The sequence below is a fragment of the Balaenoptera ricei genome, chromosome 1 (assembly GCF_028023285.1).
Source record: "Balaenoptera ricei isolate mBalRic1 chromosome 1, mBalRic1.hap2, whole genome shotgun sequence".
Lineage (NCBI taxonomy): Eukaryota > Metazoa > Chordata > Mammalia > Artiodactyla > Balaenopteridae > Balaenoptera > Balaenoptera ricei.
In genome coordinates this window covers 75,204,113-75,225,379 of record NC_082639.1, presented here as the reverse complement: position 1 = coordinate 75,225,379, position 21,267 = coordinate 75,204,113, and the positions used below count along the sequence as shown (strand labels likewise).

Sequence of the window (21,267 nt, the reverse complement as noted above, 5' to 3'; positions counted from 1 at the left end):
CTGCTCACCCATTCAAAATTCCCATTCCCTGATGAACATGTCAATGAGTGATAACAGTTAAATGCCCTGCAAACCGTAACAGGGTTTGAGGGATTGGCACAAAGCAGCCCACAGCTAAAAATCCATTTCTTTGAAGTCTCCTTATGCAGAGAGAAAAATATGAATCTCACAGACATCATGTAAAGATTAGGTGAAAATGCCTAATGCCCAGTATGTAATATTAATTTTCAAAAGTAACTGAAACGGATGACAGGATAGTTTTTGTTTTCTGTGTTGTTTTTTTTTTTAAGATGTTCTAGTCCTGGGGGTTGGATTTTTGGTCCAGTCTTTAAATATGTGTGTGTTTGATATATATATATATATTCACCTAGAGAGAATCCTGTAAGATGCTGTAAATGGGGAACTGGCTGATGCCGGCTGTTACTGACAAAGAAGTGAAAGAATTAAAGTTAATGCCCTCTTTCCTACCTGAAACCTATCAGGATTCCCAGTAATAATAGCGACCATATGTTGAGTTTCATCACTGCTAGCTTATTTCCATGCATGATTACACTTAATCATCAAAATAAACTAAAAGATTTGTAATACCATCGTCTCTGGAGTACTGCTGAAGAAACTGAAGCGTGGAGAGGCGTAATAACAGGTGTTTCTTCCATTTTCATGCAAGTTCAGAACAGATTAGGGTGGGTCTTCCCATTACAAAGCTGTGAGGATCCCGCTTCTCCCCACCCCGGCGCAGAGAGCCTCTGCTCTTTTTAAGCGGAAGCGTGTGGCCACGTGCATAGGGCGCGGCCTCCCCAAGGGAAGGGTTTGGCGAAACCCCGCCCCGAAGGCGGGATGACAGTGGGCGTGGCCTCACGCGGATCCCGGAGGGTCTGTGCCGGACTGCAGCAGAGCCGTAAAGAGCTCCACGAGTCGTGAAGCGGCAGTGCGCGGAAGCGTTGCTTTACGACTGTTTGGAGAGACGCGCCGGGCCGGCGTTTTCCGCTTGCTACTTCTCTGATCCACACGTGGGCCGCTGTCGGTGTTCTGGCCAGAAATTCATTCCTATTGGCGTGGACCAGCCATATTGAAGGACAGAGTGGCAGCGGAGGTCAAGGATCTTGAGCTGATGGATTTTGCTGCTGAAAATGAAGAGACGTCGGGAGAAGGTCTCCAGAGTGGAGCTGAAGGGGCGCGGCTAAGTCTAGAGTCAGGTGGAGAGAGAGTCAGGGGCACAGTAGGGACCGAGGAGGCCGGCGGTGGAGAGGCGGGGAATGGGCTGACCGGAATGGGGAAGACAGGGGAAGGGGAAGAAGGAAATGGACCAAGGGCAGAGGAGATGCGAGTGGACCTAGCAGTTGTGAAGCAAGAAGTAGTGGACTGGTCAGAAATGGAAGAAGGTATGCGGAATGACCAGTGGGTAAAGCAGGAGGTGGAGGATGGGCCTGAGGTGAAAGAGGAAAAACCAGGCACGTTGGAGGTGAAGCAGGAGATGGATAGTAGTTTGATGGTAAAAGAAGAGAAGGTGGAAGAACCAGAGCTAAAGGAAGAGAACGTGAAGGTGAAGGAAGAAGTGATGAACTGGCTAGAAGTGAAGGAAGAGAAGAAAGATAGCTTGGAGATTAAACGGGAGGAGATGTTTCTTGATCAGAACGTAAAAAAGGAGGAAATAATGGATGAAGTGTGTGTAAAAGAAGAGAAGTATTTCCCTAAAGAAGAAGTGATGGATGATACAAAGGTGAAAGAAGAGCCTCAGATAAATCCCCCAGTGGTCTCCAAGCGGAAACTGGCCATGTCAAGGTAGGGCAAAGAGAATTCCATTGGGGGAATAAAGCTATGGAATCCTCTGTTGTCTAGATTGAAAGAAATTACACTACCAGAAGGGTGTGGAATAATGATAAATAAGTGCCAGTTTGGGTCCCTGGAGCCTGAATGATGGGGGGGGCGGGCGATTGGGAAGGGAGGGTTTTGTCAGATGACAATAAATTCAGTGAAAATATGTGAGGTTGGTACTAGTGTCCAGTGGCCAAGTTAGGAAGTGAAAATTCTTGGGGCCAGAAAGCCCTTGGACCAGAATCTGGCTTGACTTAATATGCTCTTGGCTCAGTATTCTTTTGAGAGAGTATAGGTGTGAGGAAAAGTCTAATAAAACCAACAAGGACAAAGTGTAGTAAGTTAAAATTAGAGAAAATACACTTGAACTCACCCAACTGTCTAGTTTCTCTGTGGGTACTATGAATATTTATTGCTTTTGATTTAATTTCCTTATAGTGTGATAATGAGGCAGCATAGGAAATAAGAGTAGTCAGTTTCTTGGGATTATCACTGTCTCGAACACAGTGAGTAAAACAGAAGTAGCTGTAGTTTGATTGTCAGTATCCCAAGATCCTAAAAGAACAGTTGAAGACAGATGATGGATAATAGCATTTCTAGATTATTTTGACGCCCATTCTAGGTTGGGTGAGGAGTTGAGAAAGAAAAATGCAACTGCTACTCTCTAAATTTGCCTGGGTCTTATATCTTTTTCTGGTGTGTCTGCCTTTGAGATAAATAAACATAGCTCATGGATTGGACTTCTGGGTATGTGCACACAGACAATTGTTAACAGTGTCAAGAGTTACAAGTTAAAATATCGAATGATCTCATTCTCAGATTATAGTAGAAAAGGAAGTCAAAGTGAGATGATTTTTTTTAATTTAATACGTGTTTTCTTGAATTACATATCATTAACAACATTGTAAATGTAGTTGTCATTTCCTAGAGGAGAATTTTCTAACGATGTTTGACAGCTATCAAGTATTTCATAAGAGTTACTTGCATCTACTTTATTCACTGTGATTACATGTCTGTAAATTGATTGTGATGAGTAATTGACTCAGCATTAAAAGTTTATAAATAAACATGTAAAGTTAATATTTGATAATTTATCAAGTTTCATTTGGGCTTTTGTAGATGTGAAACTTGTGGTACAGAAGAAGCAAAGTACAGATGTCCACGTTGTATGCGCTATTCCTGCAGGTATATATGTCATTTCCTACCCTGTTATCTCTGCCTGTACCCTTTTTACCTCAAAGTGTAAAAGTACCTCCTCTTTTGTCTCTTCAGTTTGCCCTGTGTAAAGAAACACAAAGCAGAACTGACATGTAATGGAGTGCGAGATAAAACTGCATATGTTTCAATGCAACAATTTACTGAAATGAATCTCCTAAGTGGTAAGCCATCTTCTGCATAGCCAATTGATGCTTACTGGCCGTTGGCATATATCATTTGTTTATTTTTCTATTTCGAAATTTGTAGATTATCGATTTTTGGAAGATGTGGCAAGAACAGCAGACCATATTTCTAGAGATGCTTTCTTGAAAAGACCAATGAGCAATAAACATGTAAGTATTTCTTCTACTCCCTTCCAGTTAGAATTTCTTCTAATGAATTAGATTCTTTTTTTTTTTTTTCACTCAACAAATATATTAAGTTACTAGGGATACAGCAGTGACCAAAACAATGTCCTTCTCCTCATGGAGCTTGTATTGTAGCAGGAGAGACAGGAGATGAGTAGAGGAACAAATATAATTTCAGGTAACGTTAAGTGCATGTGGAAGATAGTACACAGGAGATTAGAGAAAATGAAAATGGTGTCTGTTTGCTGGGGGAGGGGCTTATAAGGGTACTATTTTCCGTACAGAAGTCAGGAGAGGCTTCTCTGAGAGATGACATTTAAGCAGCAGTCTGAATGATGAGAAAGAGGCAGTCATGTGAAGCTTTGGAGAAAGACTTTCCAGGTAGAGACAAAAGCAAAAGTAAAGAATGAGTCAGGGATGAAGTTAGGGTGTTTGAGGAATTAAAAGAAGGGCAAGGTGACCTAAGCATAGTTGAGTGAGGGGCATGTTGAATGTGAGGTTAAAGAAACTAGTGAGGGCTCCTAATGTATTTGAAGTAAAATGGAAGCCATGGGTGGATATTGAGCCTGTTTGCTTTTTGAAAGATCACTCTTGCTGCTCTCTGGAAAGTGGACTTGAGTAGGCAAGAGTGGAAGATTGGAAGCTGGGAGACCAGTTATAAGGCTGTTGTTGTGGTTCTAGTCAGAGAGGATGCTGTTAGAATTATTGGGAAGTGATTAGATTTGAATTTTGAAGGAAGAGCTAACAGGACTTGTTTTTTTTTTTTTTTTTTTTAATTATTTATTTATTTATTTATTTATTTATTTATTTATTTTTATTTTTGGCTGTGTTGGGTCTTCGTTTCTGTGCGAGGGCTTTCTCTAGTTGTGGCAAGTGGGGGCCACTCTTCATCGCGGTGCGCGGGCCTCTCACTATCGCGGCCTCTCTTGTTGTGGAGCACAGGCTCCAGACGCGCAGGCTCAGTAGTTGTGGCTCACGGGCCTAGTTGCTCCGCAGCATGTGGGATCTTCCCAGACCAGGGCTCGAACCCGTGTCCCCTGCATTGGCAGGCAGACTCTCAACCACTGCGCCACCAGGGAAGCCCTGGGACTTGTTTTAATATACTTAATTTTCATACTTCCATCCCTTTTTCATTCCTTATGCACTATGCAAAATTTAAAACTTACATATTTGAAGTATTTTGCAACTGCTGTTGTTCTAAAATTTCTTTAATAATATTATTAAATCACATCATGGAATTATGTTTCGTTTTTCAATACCATTTTGGTATTGGAGTTGCAGAATTTTAGTACCTTTTAAACAGTTTATTTTATTGGTGTTATTGGTACAGACATGACACTACCCACATCTGAAAGAAAAATTACCATGCACCAAGTCTTTTTTTCCCTCAAGCTTAATTAGACATAATTAAATTCTACTTAAAAGATAAATTACTTTTTAAAATTTTTTTTGTGAAATATGGCATGCATATAAAAAAGCATAAAATAGAAATACACCTTTTTTTTTTTTTTTTGGCTACATTGGGTCTTCGTTGCTGCACGTGGGCTTTCTCTAGTTGCGGCGAGCAGGGCCTAATCTTCATTGCAGTGCACGGGCTTCTCATTGTGGTGGCATCTCTTGTTACTGAGCACAGGCTCTAGGCGCATGGGCTTCAGTAGTTGTGGTGCATGGGCTCAGTAGTTGTGGCTCACCAGCTCTAGAGAGCAGGCTCAGTAATTGTGGCACACGGGCTTAGTTGCTCTGCGGCATGTGGGATCTTCCCAGACCAGGGCTCAAACCTGTGTCCCCTGCATTGGCGGGTGGATTCTTAACCACTGCGCCACCAGGGAGGTCCAAAAATACACCATTTAATGAATAATTATGCAGTAAACATACATGTACTACCACCTAGGTCTAAAATTAGAACATTACCAGCTTCTCAAAAGTTCCTGCCACCAGCTTATGCCCTTTCCTGAACCATTCTTATTTCTGGATTTTCTGTAATAAATGGACTCTGGGTTTTCTAAATTTTAGAAACAGTGCTATGGTGAACACTTCTGTTTAGGAATTGTGGTTTGCTTATACATATGTTTTTCTGGGGTTTATACCTAGAAGCGGAATTGCTTTGTTGTGGCGTATGCATATCTTCAATTTGACTATATGTTACCAAAACATTTTCCAAAGTGGTGATACCAGTTTATACTCACAGTAGTGTTTAAGTGTACCTATTGTCGCATCCTCTCCAATACTTGACTTGGTCAGAGTTTCTGAGTTTTTGTCAATTTGATGGCTGTGTTATTTTATTATGATTTTTAATTTGTAGTTGTCTGATTCTTAAAGAGATTGAGCACCTTTCAAATATTTTATTGGCCAATTGGATATTCTTCTTTGTGGTATGCCTGTTAAGTCTTTTGTTCATCTTTTCATTGATCAGTTGTTTTTTCTTACTGGTTTGTAGTAATTCTTTGTATTTTTAGATGCTAGTTGTTAGTTGGTTGTATGTGTTATAAATTCCTTCTTTCATTCTGTGGCTTGTCTTTTTACTGTCTTTAGTGTTTTATGGTAAACAGGTGTTCCTAATTTTCATGTAGTAAAAATTGTTGTATGTTTCCTTTATAGTTAATAGTTTTATGAGTTTATAAAGAAATCCTTCCCTACCTTGTTATGAAGCTATTCTCCTGTAACTATTTTCTAAAAGCTTTACAGTGTTGCATCTCCCATTTATGTCTGTAAACATGGGATTGATTTTTGTCTAGCATGTCAAGTGGAGGTCCTATATAATTTTCCACATGGATAATCTACTTTTTTCTAGCATCATTTATTGAAAAAATTCATCCTTTCCCTACTGCTCTGTAGGACCATCTTTGTCATATATCAAGCATCCATATATGCTTGGGTCAGTTTCTGGCCTGTCTGTTCGTTCTGGTGGTCCTCTTACCTATCCACACCAATGCTCAATACTCTAAACTATTATAGTCTTTTACTGAAACTTGCTGAAAGAGTAAGTCTTCCCACTTCATTCATTTTTTAGAATATAGCCATTTTTCTAGAATATTTTCTAGAGTATTTTCTAAAATATGGCTGTGGCTCTTTGTAATTTTATACAAATATGAAAAATCAGCCTATTGATTCTACAGTCCTACCTTCCCCACCTGGGAATTTTGATTGGGGTTGCATTTATTTTGTAGAGTTACTTGAGTGATTGGATTTTACAGCATTGAATGTTTAAATCCTTGACTGTTGTATCTCTGCATTTATTTGGTTCTTTAACATCTCTATAATTTTCTCAGTGAAGGTCTCGCATATTTCTTATTAGATTTATTCTTGGGCACTTTATTTTTTCGTACTATTTTAAATAGTGTTTTCTTTTTAATGTTTTATTATCTCTTTGCTGGTATTTAGGAATGAGATATTTTTGTTGTCTATTTTATAGTAGTAACCATATTAAAATCTGTCCCAATACCTTATCTATAGATTCTTTGAGATTTTCTCTATAAACAGTTCATCACAATTTGTTTCTATCTTTCTGTCCTTGTTCTTTTATCTCTTTTTCTTGCCTTATTGGTATAGCTAGGACTTCCAATAATGTCAAATAGTGCTGATGATAGTAGATATTTATGTTGTAAGTCAAAGTCCATCCCTAGGTTTGATGATTTGCTGAAAGGATTCACAGGATGCAACATACAGTTGTACTCATGGCTAAAATTTATTACAGTGAAAGGATACAGAGCAAAATTAGCAAAAGGAAAAAGTATATGGGGCAAAGTCTGTAGGAATCCAGCCACAAGCTTCCCAAAGTCCTCTTCTATTGGAGTCACATCGTATGCAGTTAATTCCTCGGGCAATGGGTTGTGATAATTAATGTTTGAAGTTATTGTCTACCAGGGAAACTCACTGCCCAAGGTTTTTATTGGGGGCTGATCGCAGAAGCACCCTCGCCCTAGCACTTGCCAAATTCCATACTCCCAGAAGGGAAGCAGATAAAACCACATTTTTGTACAATTTCAGCACAGTGAACCACTCTTATCATTTTAGGAAAAGTTTTATGTCAGTGTAGGGTCCATTTACCAGTCAGTCAAATTCCCAGACACCAGCCAAGAGCCAACCTTGCCAACAGAACTTTCTAAGGATAGCAGTCTCGGGCCTGGTATATTAGCTTTTCTGTACATCTTTGTTTCATAACTCCTGATCATAGAGGGAAAAGTTTCAAGATTTCACCTTGATGTTTGCTTTTAAATTTTTTGTAGATACAGTTTGATATTTAGATTAAAGAAGTTCTGTTCCTAGTTTGCTAACAGATGTTAACATGAATGGTGGTTATATTTTATCAAATGCTTTTTCTGTATTTGATTATTTATTCTTTTAATATATAATATTCTAGTATGAATAATCTTTTAATCAATTTTCTATTGTAAGTTAAACTTGCATGGTATATTATTATCATACCCTGCTTTTTATACTTTGCAGAATTCAGTTGTATTATGTATATGTACACATTATCCATTCATTCATTTTTGCATTTCTGTCCGTGAGTGAAATGACTTCTGATTTTCCTTTTTGGTATTCTTAGGTTTCTATATCATTGTGATTTTAGTTTCATAAAATTATTTGGGAATGCTCCCATTTTGGTCCTGGATACATTAACTAACATTGGGATTATTTCCTCCATGGGAGTTTGGTAAAATTTATTAATGGGCTTCTGAAGTTTATTCTTTACTGTTTATTGGACTATTTAGGTTTTCTCTGTCTTCTTGAGTCATTGTTAGTAGACTACATTTTTCTAAGAATTTTTCCATTTTACCTAAATTTTACCTAAATGCATTGGCATAAAGTTCTTCATATTTTCCTTTACGTGTCTGTAGAAGTTTTATTATCATTTGTGATAATGCTTATTTGTGTCCTCTTTTTTTCTAGATCAGTTGCTATTGTGAATTCCTTTTCTATTTTGTTAACGTGTCCTCTTGACTTTTGTTATATTCTTTTATATTTTTAGCTTAATTGCATTGTGGTCAGAGAACATATTTTTTCTGAGTTCATTCTTTTAAAATACATTAAGACTTGTGTTTATGGCCCAGCATGTGGTTAGATTTTGTAATGTTCTCTGTTTGCTTGGGAAAGAAAAATTATTCTGCATTTGCTTAATCTAGTATTCTAAATATATTCCTTTTAGGTCAGATTTGTTAATTATGTTCAAATTATTTATAGTGCTACTGAGGTTTTTTTGGTTTTTGTTTTTTGTCTGTTTTTTCTGTCAGTTACTGAGAGAGGTGTGTTAAAATTTCCCAACAGATAAAATCAAAAGGATTTATATGTATCTCCTTGTGGTTCAGTTAGCTTTGCTTCATATGCTTTAAGGCTAAATTATTAGATGCATACTTCAGGAAATTCTTGGTGTATTTAACCTTTGGCATTATGATGTGACCCTTTTTGTCTCAAGCATTTTGTGTACTTTATCTGGCATTGAACTATTTCAGTCCTTTGGTTGGTATTTGCATGGTGTATTTTGTCCCTTACTTTTACTTTTGGCCTTTTTGTATCTTTATGTTCTGGATGTACCTTTTCAAAGTACCGTATAATTGGATTGCAGTTTTTCTCCATTCTGACAATCTGGAACTTTTAACTGAATCATCAAATTCATTTACTTTTTAATAAATTACCTATATATTTGACTTTAAATGTGTCACCTTACTTGTGCTATTTGTCCACTTGCTTTGTTCTGTTTTGTTCTTTTTCTTCTTGTCTTTTGGACTAATTGAGTAATTTCTTATCATTTGAATTTTTCTTCTATCAGTTTAGAACTTATACATCCTTTTTCTGTCCTTTCATTGGTTAGGCTAGACATTGCATGCATACTTCATTTATCTGTATCTAAAGTTAATCAGTACCTTAAGCCTGTACTTAAACAATGCAATGACCTTAGAACAGGAGTTGGCAAACTTCTTCTGTAAAGAGTCAGATAGTAAACCTTTTTTTCAAACCTTATGGTTTCTGTCACAACTACTCAACTCTGCCACTGTAGCAAAAAAGCAGCCATGAATAATACATAAACAAATGCACAGGGCTGTATTCCAACAAAATTTGTTTATAAAAATAGGCAGCAGGCAGGATTTGGCCCTAGTTTGCCAGCAGTTACCTTAGAAAACTTAAATTCCATTTAACACTCTACTGACTTTTCGTATTGTTTTCAGGTATTTAAATGGTCTTTTTTGTTTCAATCTCCATACAGTAATTACTGTTTTATCCAGTCAGTGTTTGTTTTGGTTTATCTTCATATTTCCCACCTTCTTTGCTCTTTATTTTTTCTGCCATCATCTTAGACTTTCTGTCTGAGAGATCACTTTCTACCTCAAGTAGATCTTTTAGAATGTCCTTTAGAGAGAGTTTGCTGGTTGCCAACTCTTAGATTACTCTATCGGCATTTAAATCACTCTTAAATGATTTTTGTCTGCAGAATTCTGGGTTCAGACTTACTCTTCCATTGTCTGTGGCTTCCATTTTTATTGTTGTAAAGTCATCTGTCATTTTTAACTGCCTTTGAAGTCTTTTTTCTCTGGATGCATTCTTTTTATTGTTGGTCTTCTGCATTTTTACTATACTGTGAAAATGCACATTTCTTTTTATTTATCTTACTTGAGAATTATTAGATTTATTGAATCAGTGGAGCGTCTTTCATCAATTCTGGGAAATTACCAGCTCATTTCTATTAAAATATTACCTGTGCTTTATTCATTCTCTCTTCTCCTAAAACTGCCATTAAATGTGGCTTAGGCCTTCTCCCTATATCATACCTACCCCTTAACCTCTCCTGATTTTGTCATCTTTTTTATCTCTAATGCAAAATTTTAGTTTGGCTTATTTAAAAATCTGCTGAGTCACTTTTTATAGTTTCTCTTCACTGCACATATTTTCAAGCTTTCTTTTATTCCTTTAAATTTTGCAGAGCAGTTCTGTAATCTGTGTATGATTTTTTTAGTGTCTGAATATATAGGGAGCTCTCTCAGCTACATCATTTTCTCTTTTGGTTCCAGTACACTGAGCCTTGTTTTCTTATATTGTTTATACTTTTTTATTTTTTGTTGAGTACTGCCTTTTTTTTTCTTTAAATATTATTTGTGGGAATTTTTTGAAGGTTAGAACAAACAGGCCTTCCTTTATTCTACCGGGTACCTAAGAACATTGCAGATCTGGACTATCTTAAACCAAGTTGAAGGTTTAAGATTGTGTTAACCACACAAGCAAGGCAAATCGTTTCATGGGCTAGCATGGGCTCAACCAACCTACATGATCCATGGAGTAACACATGTCAGAGCTAGAATTCTCATATCCCATTTTGTACATCCTACATCAATGGCTACTTTAAGTTAAGCCTTGTACTAGGCAGTGCCGTAGTTCTTCCCTGAATGAAGCTACCTGACTAGTAATAGAAGCAGGCATATATATATATATATATATATATATATATATATATATATATATAGCTAACTATGGTATGAAACCATCAGTAAAAAAAGAAAGAACTGTATAGGTAATCCCTGTGATTGCTAAAACCTGTATTTTTTTTAAATCCCCATAAAATTCTTCTTTTGACTTATAGAGTATATGGTTAATCACAGGCTCTGGAATTAGACAGACCTGTATTTGAATGTAGGCTTTACGTCTCAGAAATAGCTGAAATAGCAGAAATGGGAGTAATAATAGTACCTGCCTCATAGTATTGTGAGGATTAAATGAGACATTGCTGTTTAGTGCAGTTTGTGAAACATAAATACTCAATAAATCTTAACTATTATGTTTTGAACATTGTTTTACATGCTTTTGGAATTTAAGGCATTTTAATATTAATTTGCCTATTTGTTTTTGGTTGTTAGATGTACTTTATGAAAAATCGTGCTCGAAAGCAAGGTATTAACTTAAAACTTCTACCCAATGGATTCACCAAAAGGAAAGAAAATTCAACATTTTTTGATAAGAAGTAAGTGTCTGACTTCTTTCTTAGTATATCAGATGTTCTGATTTGATTAGGAACATCTTTTAAGGTTTGGTTTACTATAGAACATTGCTACTCAAAGTGTGGTCTGTGAGGTGTTCGTTATTGGTACAGGACAAGATGACTGCACAAATTGGAAATAAACATTTAGGAACTTATGCTAATTTTATGTCATATGACTTTAATAACACTTTGGGTTTGCAGTGTGTGTGTGTGTGTGTGTGTTGTGAGAGATGGAGAGAGAGAGAAGAGAGTGTGTGTATGTGTCTATCCTTCTCTCTGAGGCCTAAGATACCGTGAAAGTATTTCAGAAGCTTCAAGGACAAAGCAATAAGTCAAAGCAGAATTCCTGCATATTTTTAACAGGAGCAGCTTGGCTTTTATAATCCTTTTGCTTTGGGATTCCAAATAGGATTTCATTTGAGAGCCAGTGATGGAGAAGAAAAGGAACTTGGAAAACATTTAGTCTGTAGTGAATCTGTGAATACAGATAATACATTAGAGATGAGTTTCCTGCTCTCTGAAAGTGCTGGGTCAAAAAGGCCCCATTAGTACAGAGAAGAACAGGATCCCAAAGTACTGTAAGTAGCCCACTAAATTATTGGATAATACCTTTCAAAAGTCAACATTCTAGATTTAGAGTCAAAAAACCTGAGTGAGTCCTCCCCGCTTCAGCCTGTTAATAACTGTGAGGCCTTGAGCAAATTACTTCTTTTCTCCGGGCTCCATCTGCATAATGGTGGGGGTTGTACTAGGTAAACTATAAGGTTCCCTCACAATTTTACTACATAAATTGAAGAGACAGAATGATCAGAATTATTCTAATAAACCTTCCATCTTTTCAGAAGATATTATATTATTAGAGAATGGTGTTATCCACTTATTTTATATGTTTCAAGACCGATATTTGTAAAGGTGGTTTTCCCTTTTTTCGATTGGTTTCCAGGAGTAAAGTAATACTTTGCATTTATCAGATATGAAATGATTCTTTTGTGTGTTTTGAAACTGACATATTTAGAAATAGACATAATTTGTTTGAAATTTAAGATAACTGGTTTGTGCCTTCTGAAATATAAAATGTTTTCCTGTTTTATGAAAGAAACCATTTAGAATGGTTTTACTACTACTAATATAGCCTCAAATTTTAAATTTTGGGGTCTTTAGACACATGAATGTATGTAGGAAGTTTTTTCCAAGAATACTACATTCGGTGTATTTTCTGGGTTTAGAACACAAATTTATTTATAGTGTTATTTTGGAACACCTCAGATCTCTGAAATGGCAAACTGGACTCTTCTTGCATTATGCCTTTTACTCATGAATTTACAATGATTTGGGCTTGATTTTCTTATATTTTTAGTGTCTTCCTAAGAAGTAGTTGTGACCTTAGTGTATTAATTTACCTAGACACTAACTGGAGTGTAGGAAGGAATCAGCATATAGTAGCAATTGTAAAAGTAATACATCCTCATCATAAAAAAATTTAAAGGAAAAATAGCACCTTTAATTCCACTACGCAGAGACAACCATTGATAATATTTTATGTTTTCTTCTAATCATGTGTCCTTTTTTCAATTAATAAAGTAAAACATAATATTAAATACTTATAAAAGTATAAAAAGTTACATGACTCTCCTCAAGTTAAACATTATTCATCTTTGTGAATAAAGGCACACACTGTTTTTTCTACAGCTAGCTTTTTTCTATTTAACAATATATTATGGACATCTTACTTGTTAATGCAAATCTGCCTCACTTTGTTTAAGTAGTATATTTCAACTATGACTACTATATCCTAATTTATTTAATTATTCCCATATTCATGAACATTTTTAGCTAATTTCTAGATTTTAATTATTACAAATAATGCTGTTATAAACATCCTTGAATAAATTGTTTTGTGTGCTTATGTGACTTTTTCTGTATGATCAGTTCCTAGAAAGTGGAATTACTGGATCAGAGAGTACATGCATTTATACTTTTGAAGGAAACTCCAAATTGTCCTCCCCAAAAAAGTACTACTTTGTACCTTCCACAAAAATATATGAGTGCCTATTTTAGTTATACTGCACTTTAATTGAATATTATTAAACTTTTTTGCATATCTGATTAGAGGTTGAACAGTTGAATTTTTTCATTTAATGTGCCTGCTTATATCTCATCTTGATCTGTTGCATGCATTGTAAATGTTTTCACCAGTCTTTTCACCCTTAATGTTGTCTTCCAGTGATTTTTGATGCATTTTAAAGAGTTGTAAAAAAAATTCTATAAAACATAGAGATAGTAAAATGGAGTGGTTAAGAGCACAAACTGGAGCTAGGGCTGCCTGGGTTCAGATTTCTAACCAGCTGCTTCCTAGCCATGTGATATTAAGCTAAGCCACCTAACTTCTTTGTGCTTCAGTTTCCTCATCTATAAAGTAGGGCTAGTAATAATAAACTAGGGATAAGCCAGTTTTCATTTCCATTTGTAGTAAATGAGAATACCTGTTTAAACGTCTCACTAGCACTGAGTTGTCTCTTTTTTTTTTAAATTTTGCTGCTATTTTGGAAGGTGGAAATGATATTTTGTTTTAATTTGATTTTATTTAATTGCTACTTAGATATGGAATATTTGGCCACATGTTTCAGAATAATATCTTAAAATTCAAGTGTGAAGTTTGACTTAATCCAATCTGTGGTAGTAAGATGATCTTTCATTCTTATAACTATTTTGGTGAAATAAATAATTCAAAATAATTTGGTGAAATAAATAATTGAAATCTATGGAACAGAATTTTTCTATTTGTTCTTTGTTAAATTGCCCATTATTATTTCTAAATGGAAAATGCCACGAACTGAATTTAAAATGTCTGTGTTTGGATGTTTGATGAATAGTAAAGCATTAAGGTGAATTCCCAGTTAGTTGATAGGCATACTTAGAATATTCTGCTTAGTTGGTTGATAGTCAGCTTGGAAATCTCTTTAGTGTGTTCCTATATTTTGTTCATTCTTGTTCAGCATTTTCATCAGTGATTTAGATCATGATTTCTTATCTTGGCACTGTGATGTTTTGAGCCACAGAGTTCTTTGTCGTGAGTGGCTGGCGTGTGTATTATAGTTTGTTTAGCAGCATACCTGGCTTCTACTGACTAGATTTTGGTAATGCACACACACACACACACACACACACACACACACACACACACACACACACACACACATCCCCTGGGATGGGGGCAGTGGGGAGAGGCAAAATTTGAGAACCACTGATTTAGATGAATATGGAAGACATACTTATTGAACTTGATGTTTGGCAAGATCAGGATTGCAGAAAATTTTGATTGCTAAAAGGTGATATATAAGTAGCAAGATAAATATATATGGCCCTGTACTTTACTCTTAGGGGGGAAAAGTGAAGAAAGGTGTTTAGAAGTACCTTTTTTGTGATATCTGTGTTTTCTCAGACATTCATATGAAAACGATAAAAATTTTAGATGATCGTAGTGTTATTTGCTGGAAGGAGGGAAGAAGGGGATGCTGCATCTTATCAAAGAATTATTTTTACCTCCCACATCCCCAGTATTGTGTTTTTAAGAGACTTGTTTTCAGTGCTTTTTTAAACTTTCAAAAGTGGTTAAGGTTCTGACTGAGATAAACCTGAATTTGAATATTGCCTCTACATATGGTTCACGTTAGGTGACCTCAGGCAAGGGCGAATTTACTGGGTTGTTGAGGGGAGTAAATGAAATAATACCTAAAATAAAGTAATACCTGGCACTTAGTAGATAATGTGCAATGATAATAAACGATCTGCATTCTCTTACTGGAAATCTTTGGGTATATGTTACGTTTACTATATTATATACATCCCTAGTAGGTTTGGGGCAGCATTATATAATCAAACAATACTATTTCTGCAGTGAAACCTACAAATGTTTACATTATAATGGGAAAATAATGACTGTAAATGAGCTCAGTCAGGTTTCTGCTGCTGGAGGAGTTATGAAAATTTTCAGTTTCAGAGATTCAGAGTTTGGAATTGTTCGTATGCGATCTTGGTCCTGTACTAAGATTATTATAATTACTCCCTAGGTATTAAATTGTTCCTTTGTTTGCTTAAGCAGCTTGAGCTACAGTATACACAAAAACTCAAATTGAAGTTCTTTAAAATTAAATGTTCCATAATGTTCACTGCAGCACTATTTACAGTAGCCAGGACATGGAAGCAACCTAGGTGTCCATCGACAGATGAATGGATAAAGAAGATGTGGCACATACATGCAATGTAATATTACTCAGCCATAAAAAGAAACGAAATTGAGTTATTTGTAGTGAGGTGGATGGATCTAGAGTCTGTCATACAGAGTGAAGTAAGTCAGAAAGAGAAAAACAAATACTGTATGCTAAAACATATATATGGAATCTAAAAAAAAAAAAAGAAAAAATGGTTCTGATGAACCTAGGGGCAGGACAGGAATAAAGACGCAGACGTAGAGAATGGACTTGAGGACACAGGGAAGGGGAAGGGGAAGCTGGGATGAAGTGAGAGAGTAGCACTGACATATATACACTACTGAATGTAAAGTAGATAGCTAGTGGGAAGCAGCTGCATTGCACGGGGAGATCAACTCAGTGCTTTGTGACCACCTAGAGGTGTGGGATAGGGAGGGTGGGAGGGAGATGCAAGAGGGAGGGGCTATGGGGATATATGTATGCACATAGCTGATTCACTTTGTTATACAGCAGAGACTAACACATTATAAAGCAATTATACTCCAATAAAGATGTTAAAAAAAAAAGAAAAATTAAACGTTCCAGTGGTAACTTTTGAGCATTCTGAGTGAAGAATTCTTTGTGGTGTTTTTGTAACTTTTCTGTAAAGTTTGAAATTACTTGAAAATAAAACATTTTTTAAAAACAATTAAATAGCCCCATATGAAGTGTGACTAAAGTACATTGTGCTTGAATTACCTCTGTAGGACTAACAGCAGGTTATGTGGTAGCAAGTGCATTAGGTACCTTAGAATCATAGGTTCATTTTAAGCCAGGCATCCTTTATGGTAGGAGTTTTTGACCAGTATGACTTCAAATCTCCTAAAATCATATGCAAAATTATGTGATATGTGAATTTTTCTAAGACTAGGAACCATAATTTTCATTTTATAGTCAAAGTGGGATATAACACTAACCAGCCTGTGATGTCAAAAGCGTATTTAATATCAATAGCAACAAATTTTAGAGGACTGGTGAATTTGCTGGAACGTCATAATGGATAACTTTAATGAACAAAAAAAAGTTAAGGGATGCTTATATTAAGAATAAGTTGAGCCAATACGAAAAAGACATTCTCTGTTAAAAATAGAGGAGCTTGGTAAGGAAATGTGTGCAATATAAGGCTCCCCTACTTATTTTATAGCAGATCCCAAACTACTTCTTTTAAATTGTGACTCTTTCAAAGGTAACTTCTCTGCCTCATCTCTTCCGTAGGGCATGTAACTTGATGTTTACTTTCACCCAATGCTAATCAAAAACTGTTGAAAGAAATATGAAAGATCTCTATGAAGAAAACTTAAATTCTACTGAATGGCTTAAAAGAGTTGAACAAATGGGGGGAAAGGACCATGTTATTAAGAGACTCAATATTATAGAAATAACATTTATTTCTTAAATGAATGATCTTTAAATCTGATATGATCCCAACGAAAATATTAATGGGATTTTGTTTGGTTTTGATTTCGGATTTTTTAATTTTTTTTTTGGAGAAGGAAAGGATTCATGATAAAATGACTTAAGTTCATTTGGAAGAGTAAACATGGGAGAAGCACCAGGAGAAACCTGGGAAAAGAAAGAGTAATAAGGCTGGACTCATTAAAATGTATGAAATTTTAGTAAAGTTTTATGGTGTTGACGTAGAAATAAACAGTTCAGATAACAGAAAATAGACATGAGGCTATTTGGCACTCTAGTATATGATCAGATAGTATGTCAAATTAATACAGAGAATGACTTATTCAATAAATGGGGTTGAGACTGCTTGCCATTTGACAGTTTTTTTACGAGAACTTCCAGGTGGAATTAAAATCTTTTTCTTCCCGTTTTATTGAGATATAATTGACATACAGCACTGTATAAGTGTAAGGTGTACAGCATAGTGATTTGATTTACATATATCATGAAGTGATTATCACAATAATTTTCATGAACATCTGTCATCTCATAGATACAAAATTAAAGAAATAGAAAAAAAATTTTTTTCTTGTGATGAGAGTGCTTGGATTTACTCTCTGAACAACTTTCATACATAACACACAACAGTGTTGATTATATTTACCATGTTGTATATTCCATCCCTAGTATTTATTTATCTTATAACTGGAAGTTTGTACCTTTTGACTACCTTTGTCCAATTCCCCCTCCTCCTCCCCTCTCTCTGGTAACCAGAAATCTGATCTCTTTTTCTACGAATAAGTTTATTTTTGAAGAATAAGTGACCTACAACATTATGTTAGTAAAATCTTAAACTTAAAATGAAATTAAAAATATGGGAATATTTTCATAATTTTGAAGAGAGGAACATCCCATCCAAAGCCATAAAGGAAAAAAACTAAATTTACATAATTTTTTTAAAAAATTGGCCAAAAAAGACCATAATAAAATCAAAAGACTACCAGACCCGCTTCCAAAAAAAATCTTTAAACATATATGACAGTGCTTATGCATTAATTAAAAAAACTAGTAACTAATTAGGAAAAGGGGCAAAGGATAAGAATAGAAGGTCATAGAAAGATGTATATATATACATACACACACACACGCACACACACAATATGTGTCTGACAGTCATATATTAACAATATCTAATATAGTGAAGGTATGAGCTAGCCAGACCATTTTCTTCTTCCACTGTTCTTGAGAGTAAAAACTTAGGAGTCATTTTAGAAGACAATATTTCTAAAAATGTTATACCTGCCTACTCAAGGAATTTAGCCTCAAATATATTAGTACAGTTCACAGAGATATATGTACATGTATATATATTGCAACATTGTTTTTAATAGTGTAAAAACTGGCAACAGCTTTGAGTATCCCTCAGTATTGGGCTGAGCTAAGTTAATAATGATGCCTTCATACAGTGGAATTCTATGCAACCATTAAACAAAAACAATTAGATACAGAAGTATTGTCATGGAATGATATCCATGATATTGAGTATGTTCAGTGAAAAAATAATGTTGGAGTTTAAATAGTTGTCTGAAAGATATGAAGCTCACTTTTCCTATTGATGTAAAATTTACAGGCAATGAAATGCACAAATCTTAAGTGTATATTTGTTGAGTTTTGACAAATGCATATACCAGTATAACCCAGTCCCTGTAAATATATAAAATATTACCATCACCCAAGAAAGGTTTTTCCTAGTTATCTCCTCTCCTCCTCAGATAACCTATTCTAATTTTCACCCTGAAGATGAATTTTGCCTGTTTTAAAATTTCATATATATGAATCATATAGGTCACCCTTACTTTTGAATGATGGTTTAGCTGAATATGAAGTATCTCAAGTTGACATTTATTTTAGTACTTCAGTTTATTTATTCCACTGTTTTCTCACTTCTTTTGCCATATTTGAGAACACTGATGTTTTATACAATCTTTCTATGTCAGTTGCTTTTAAGTTCTTCACTTTTGTCTTTGGGGTGATTTATCTTCCTTTGGATTTGCTCTGCTTTCTGCATAATTCTGGAAAATTCTAATACATTATCTTAATTTTTTATTTCTTTGTCCGTCTTACCTACATTCTGGATAATTCATTCAGGTGTATCAACCAAGTCACTTTCCCTCCTTAGCTGTGTCTAATTAATCTGATCTTTAGCCCATGGGCTTTTTGTTTGTTTGTTTCAGTTACACTTTTCATTTCTAGAAGTTCTGTTCCTTTCCCAAATCTATCTGGTCTTTTAGGTAGAATGTATTCCTTTCTCATGTTTTAACCTCCCTTTTTATTCAATAATTTAGTGCATTTGTTATTTGTGTAAATAATTCTGTCTGAATTTCTTGGAAATTTGTTACTGCTGTCTGCTGTTTCTGCTGACTCTTCATTTTGATGGCTTGTTTCCTTATTGTTTTCTAAAATGTAATTGTGAACTCAAGTTCATGTAGGAGGTGGTATGCGTTTGCTTATGCCAGATACCCATCGAACCAATCCAGGACCCTCTTTAATTTCTTAGTCTGAAGTTTATCAGACTATACTGCTGGTAATAATTTGAACCCCAAACCCATTTGAGGAGTCGATAGTTATTCATTCTCAATTGAAACCTTTCCCCGACCTCCTATACCTTTCTCTCTCCCTAGACCTCAAGCTGAGGTGGACAGGTTTCCTCATTGTCTCCCTTTGCTGGTTGCCAGAATTTTTCTGGTTCACTCTTTCACTGCATAGTTTTATGCAGTGATCTCAGTTTGAGGTCTCCAGCTTATGTGAGATCAGTATCTTGTCTCATGTCCCGCAGTGGCTGTTGAAACATAAGCCTTTTGGTTACCAAGCCTCTTGATTACTTGGAGGCAAAGGCCTCCAGAGCAGGTGTAGCTTCCATATTCCACTATGGTTTTTAGTTCCTGCTTCCTTTTGGCCCCTGAAAATTTTTCATACTTTTTGATGAGCTCAGTATGTTTGCTGTATTTCTCCAGGGTTTCTTATTGTGTGCCTTGAGAGAGTTTTCAGATGATCTTCTCTGCCAAGTTGCCCTAATTGCTTAAAATAAATAGTGGCCCCAAACAAAGGGAAGGTCAGTTGTCGAAGACAGATGGATCAGGAAGGCATGATAATTACTTGTTCACCTAACAATTCTACTTTTAGGAATTTATCTGATATATATAACCATACATATGGAAAATGAAATATGTACAAGGATATTCAGTGCAACATTGTTTGTAATAGCAAAAGAGTAGTATGAATCTAAATATCCATCAATAGTGGACTGCTTAAATAAATTATGGTACGCCTTTAAAATGGGGAAAAAATTCAGCAGCTCTAAATGTATGAATATGGAATGGTTGCCAGAAATACTAAGTGCATAAAGATAGATACAGAACTGTGTTCATTGTGTGCTACCATTGTGTGAAAAGTAAAGGTTATATCTGTATATACTTATATTATAAACTATTAATAGTAGTTATCTTATGGGAGGGAAATTGGGTAGAGGGCGACAGGGATGGGAATTACATGCCCTTTTGTACCTTTTTTGAATTTTAGACCATGTGCATGTAATACTTATTTTAAGAATAAATAAATGAATTTTTAAAATAATTTTAAAAGATATTGATGGATGTGGGCAGGACCATTATACATTTTGAGTTGTAAATATATTCAATAGTCTTTGAAAAGTATTCTGATACTGTCATATAAAATTCTATGTTTTTATCCATGGCTGCATCTTTTCAGTTGTGTTTTAGTGTTTTGCTACAGAAAGCCATGGATAGCAAACCTGGAGATTATCTTGGTTGTGTTTGAATATCACATCTCATTTGGTTACTTAAGTCCCTCATTTTATTTTCCTGGCTATTTGGGTCTGAGGATTCAGCAGTGAGGGGGAATATAGTTTGACTTGTCATTTGGAAAAAAGAATTGGATTGAGAGACTCCTCCCCAATAATATCTTTAGCTTAACGCCAGGCATGTACTCTCTTGTGTGGTCTGACCTCCCATTCCCTAGGAATGGACCCAACTTTTGACCTTCATCTCCTGGCAGTTTGTCTCCACATGACCTCGACCCTCATTTCTAAGCAGCCCAGTCCTTCTTCATTCCTTTACAACTGTCAGCTTAGAACTGAGTTGCTATCTTCCTTTTGGCCCAGAGTTCTTAGGCTCTCTGTCTAGGGGTCTCTCTTAAACCTAGAGTATTAAGATAGTAGAATTGTGCCCATTATTAAACAACAGTGTGAATTACT

General features: G+C 35.5%; 1 protein-coding gene and 1 long non-coding RNA gene across 3 annotated transcripts in view; one reads left to right on the top strand and one right to left on the bottom strand.

Moving 5' to 3' along the window:
* Positions 1–741, bottom strand: part of LOC132367340 (uncharacterized) — a 57,678-nt gene extending 56,937 nt beyond the window's left edge. Inside the window, exon 1 of the long non-coding RNA XR_009503762.1 lies at positions 589–741. This is a non-coding gene — a long non-coding RNA (uncharacterized LOC132367340). The remainder of the gene's footprint in view (positions 1–588) is intronic.
* Positions 742–924: 183 nt separating this feature from the next.
* The window catches only part of ZNHIT6 (zinc finger HIT-type containing 6), a 55,017-nt gene continuing 34,674 nt past the window's right edge, over positions 925–21,267 (top strand). The window contains exons 1-5 of one of the 2 annotated variants that reach the window (XM_059925465.1): positions 925–1,782; positions 2,935–3,000; positions 3,088–3,194; positions 3,280–3,365; positions 11,228–11,331. In XM_059925465.1, coding sequence (XP_059781448.1) covers positions 1,112–1,782; positions 2,935–3,000; positions 3,088–3,194; positions 3,280–3,365; positions 11,228–11,331 — 1,034 coding nt within the window. In that variant the 5' untranslated portion in view covers positions 925–1,111. The remainder of the gene's footprint in view (positions 1,783–2,934; positions 3,001–3,087; positions 3,195–3,279; positions 3,366–11,227; positions 11,332–21,267) is intronic. The other variant, XM_059925455.1, reaches the window with a different exon arrangement.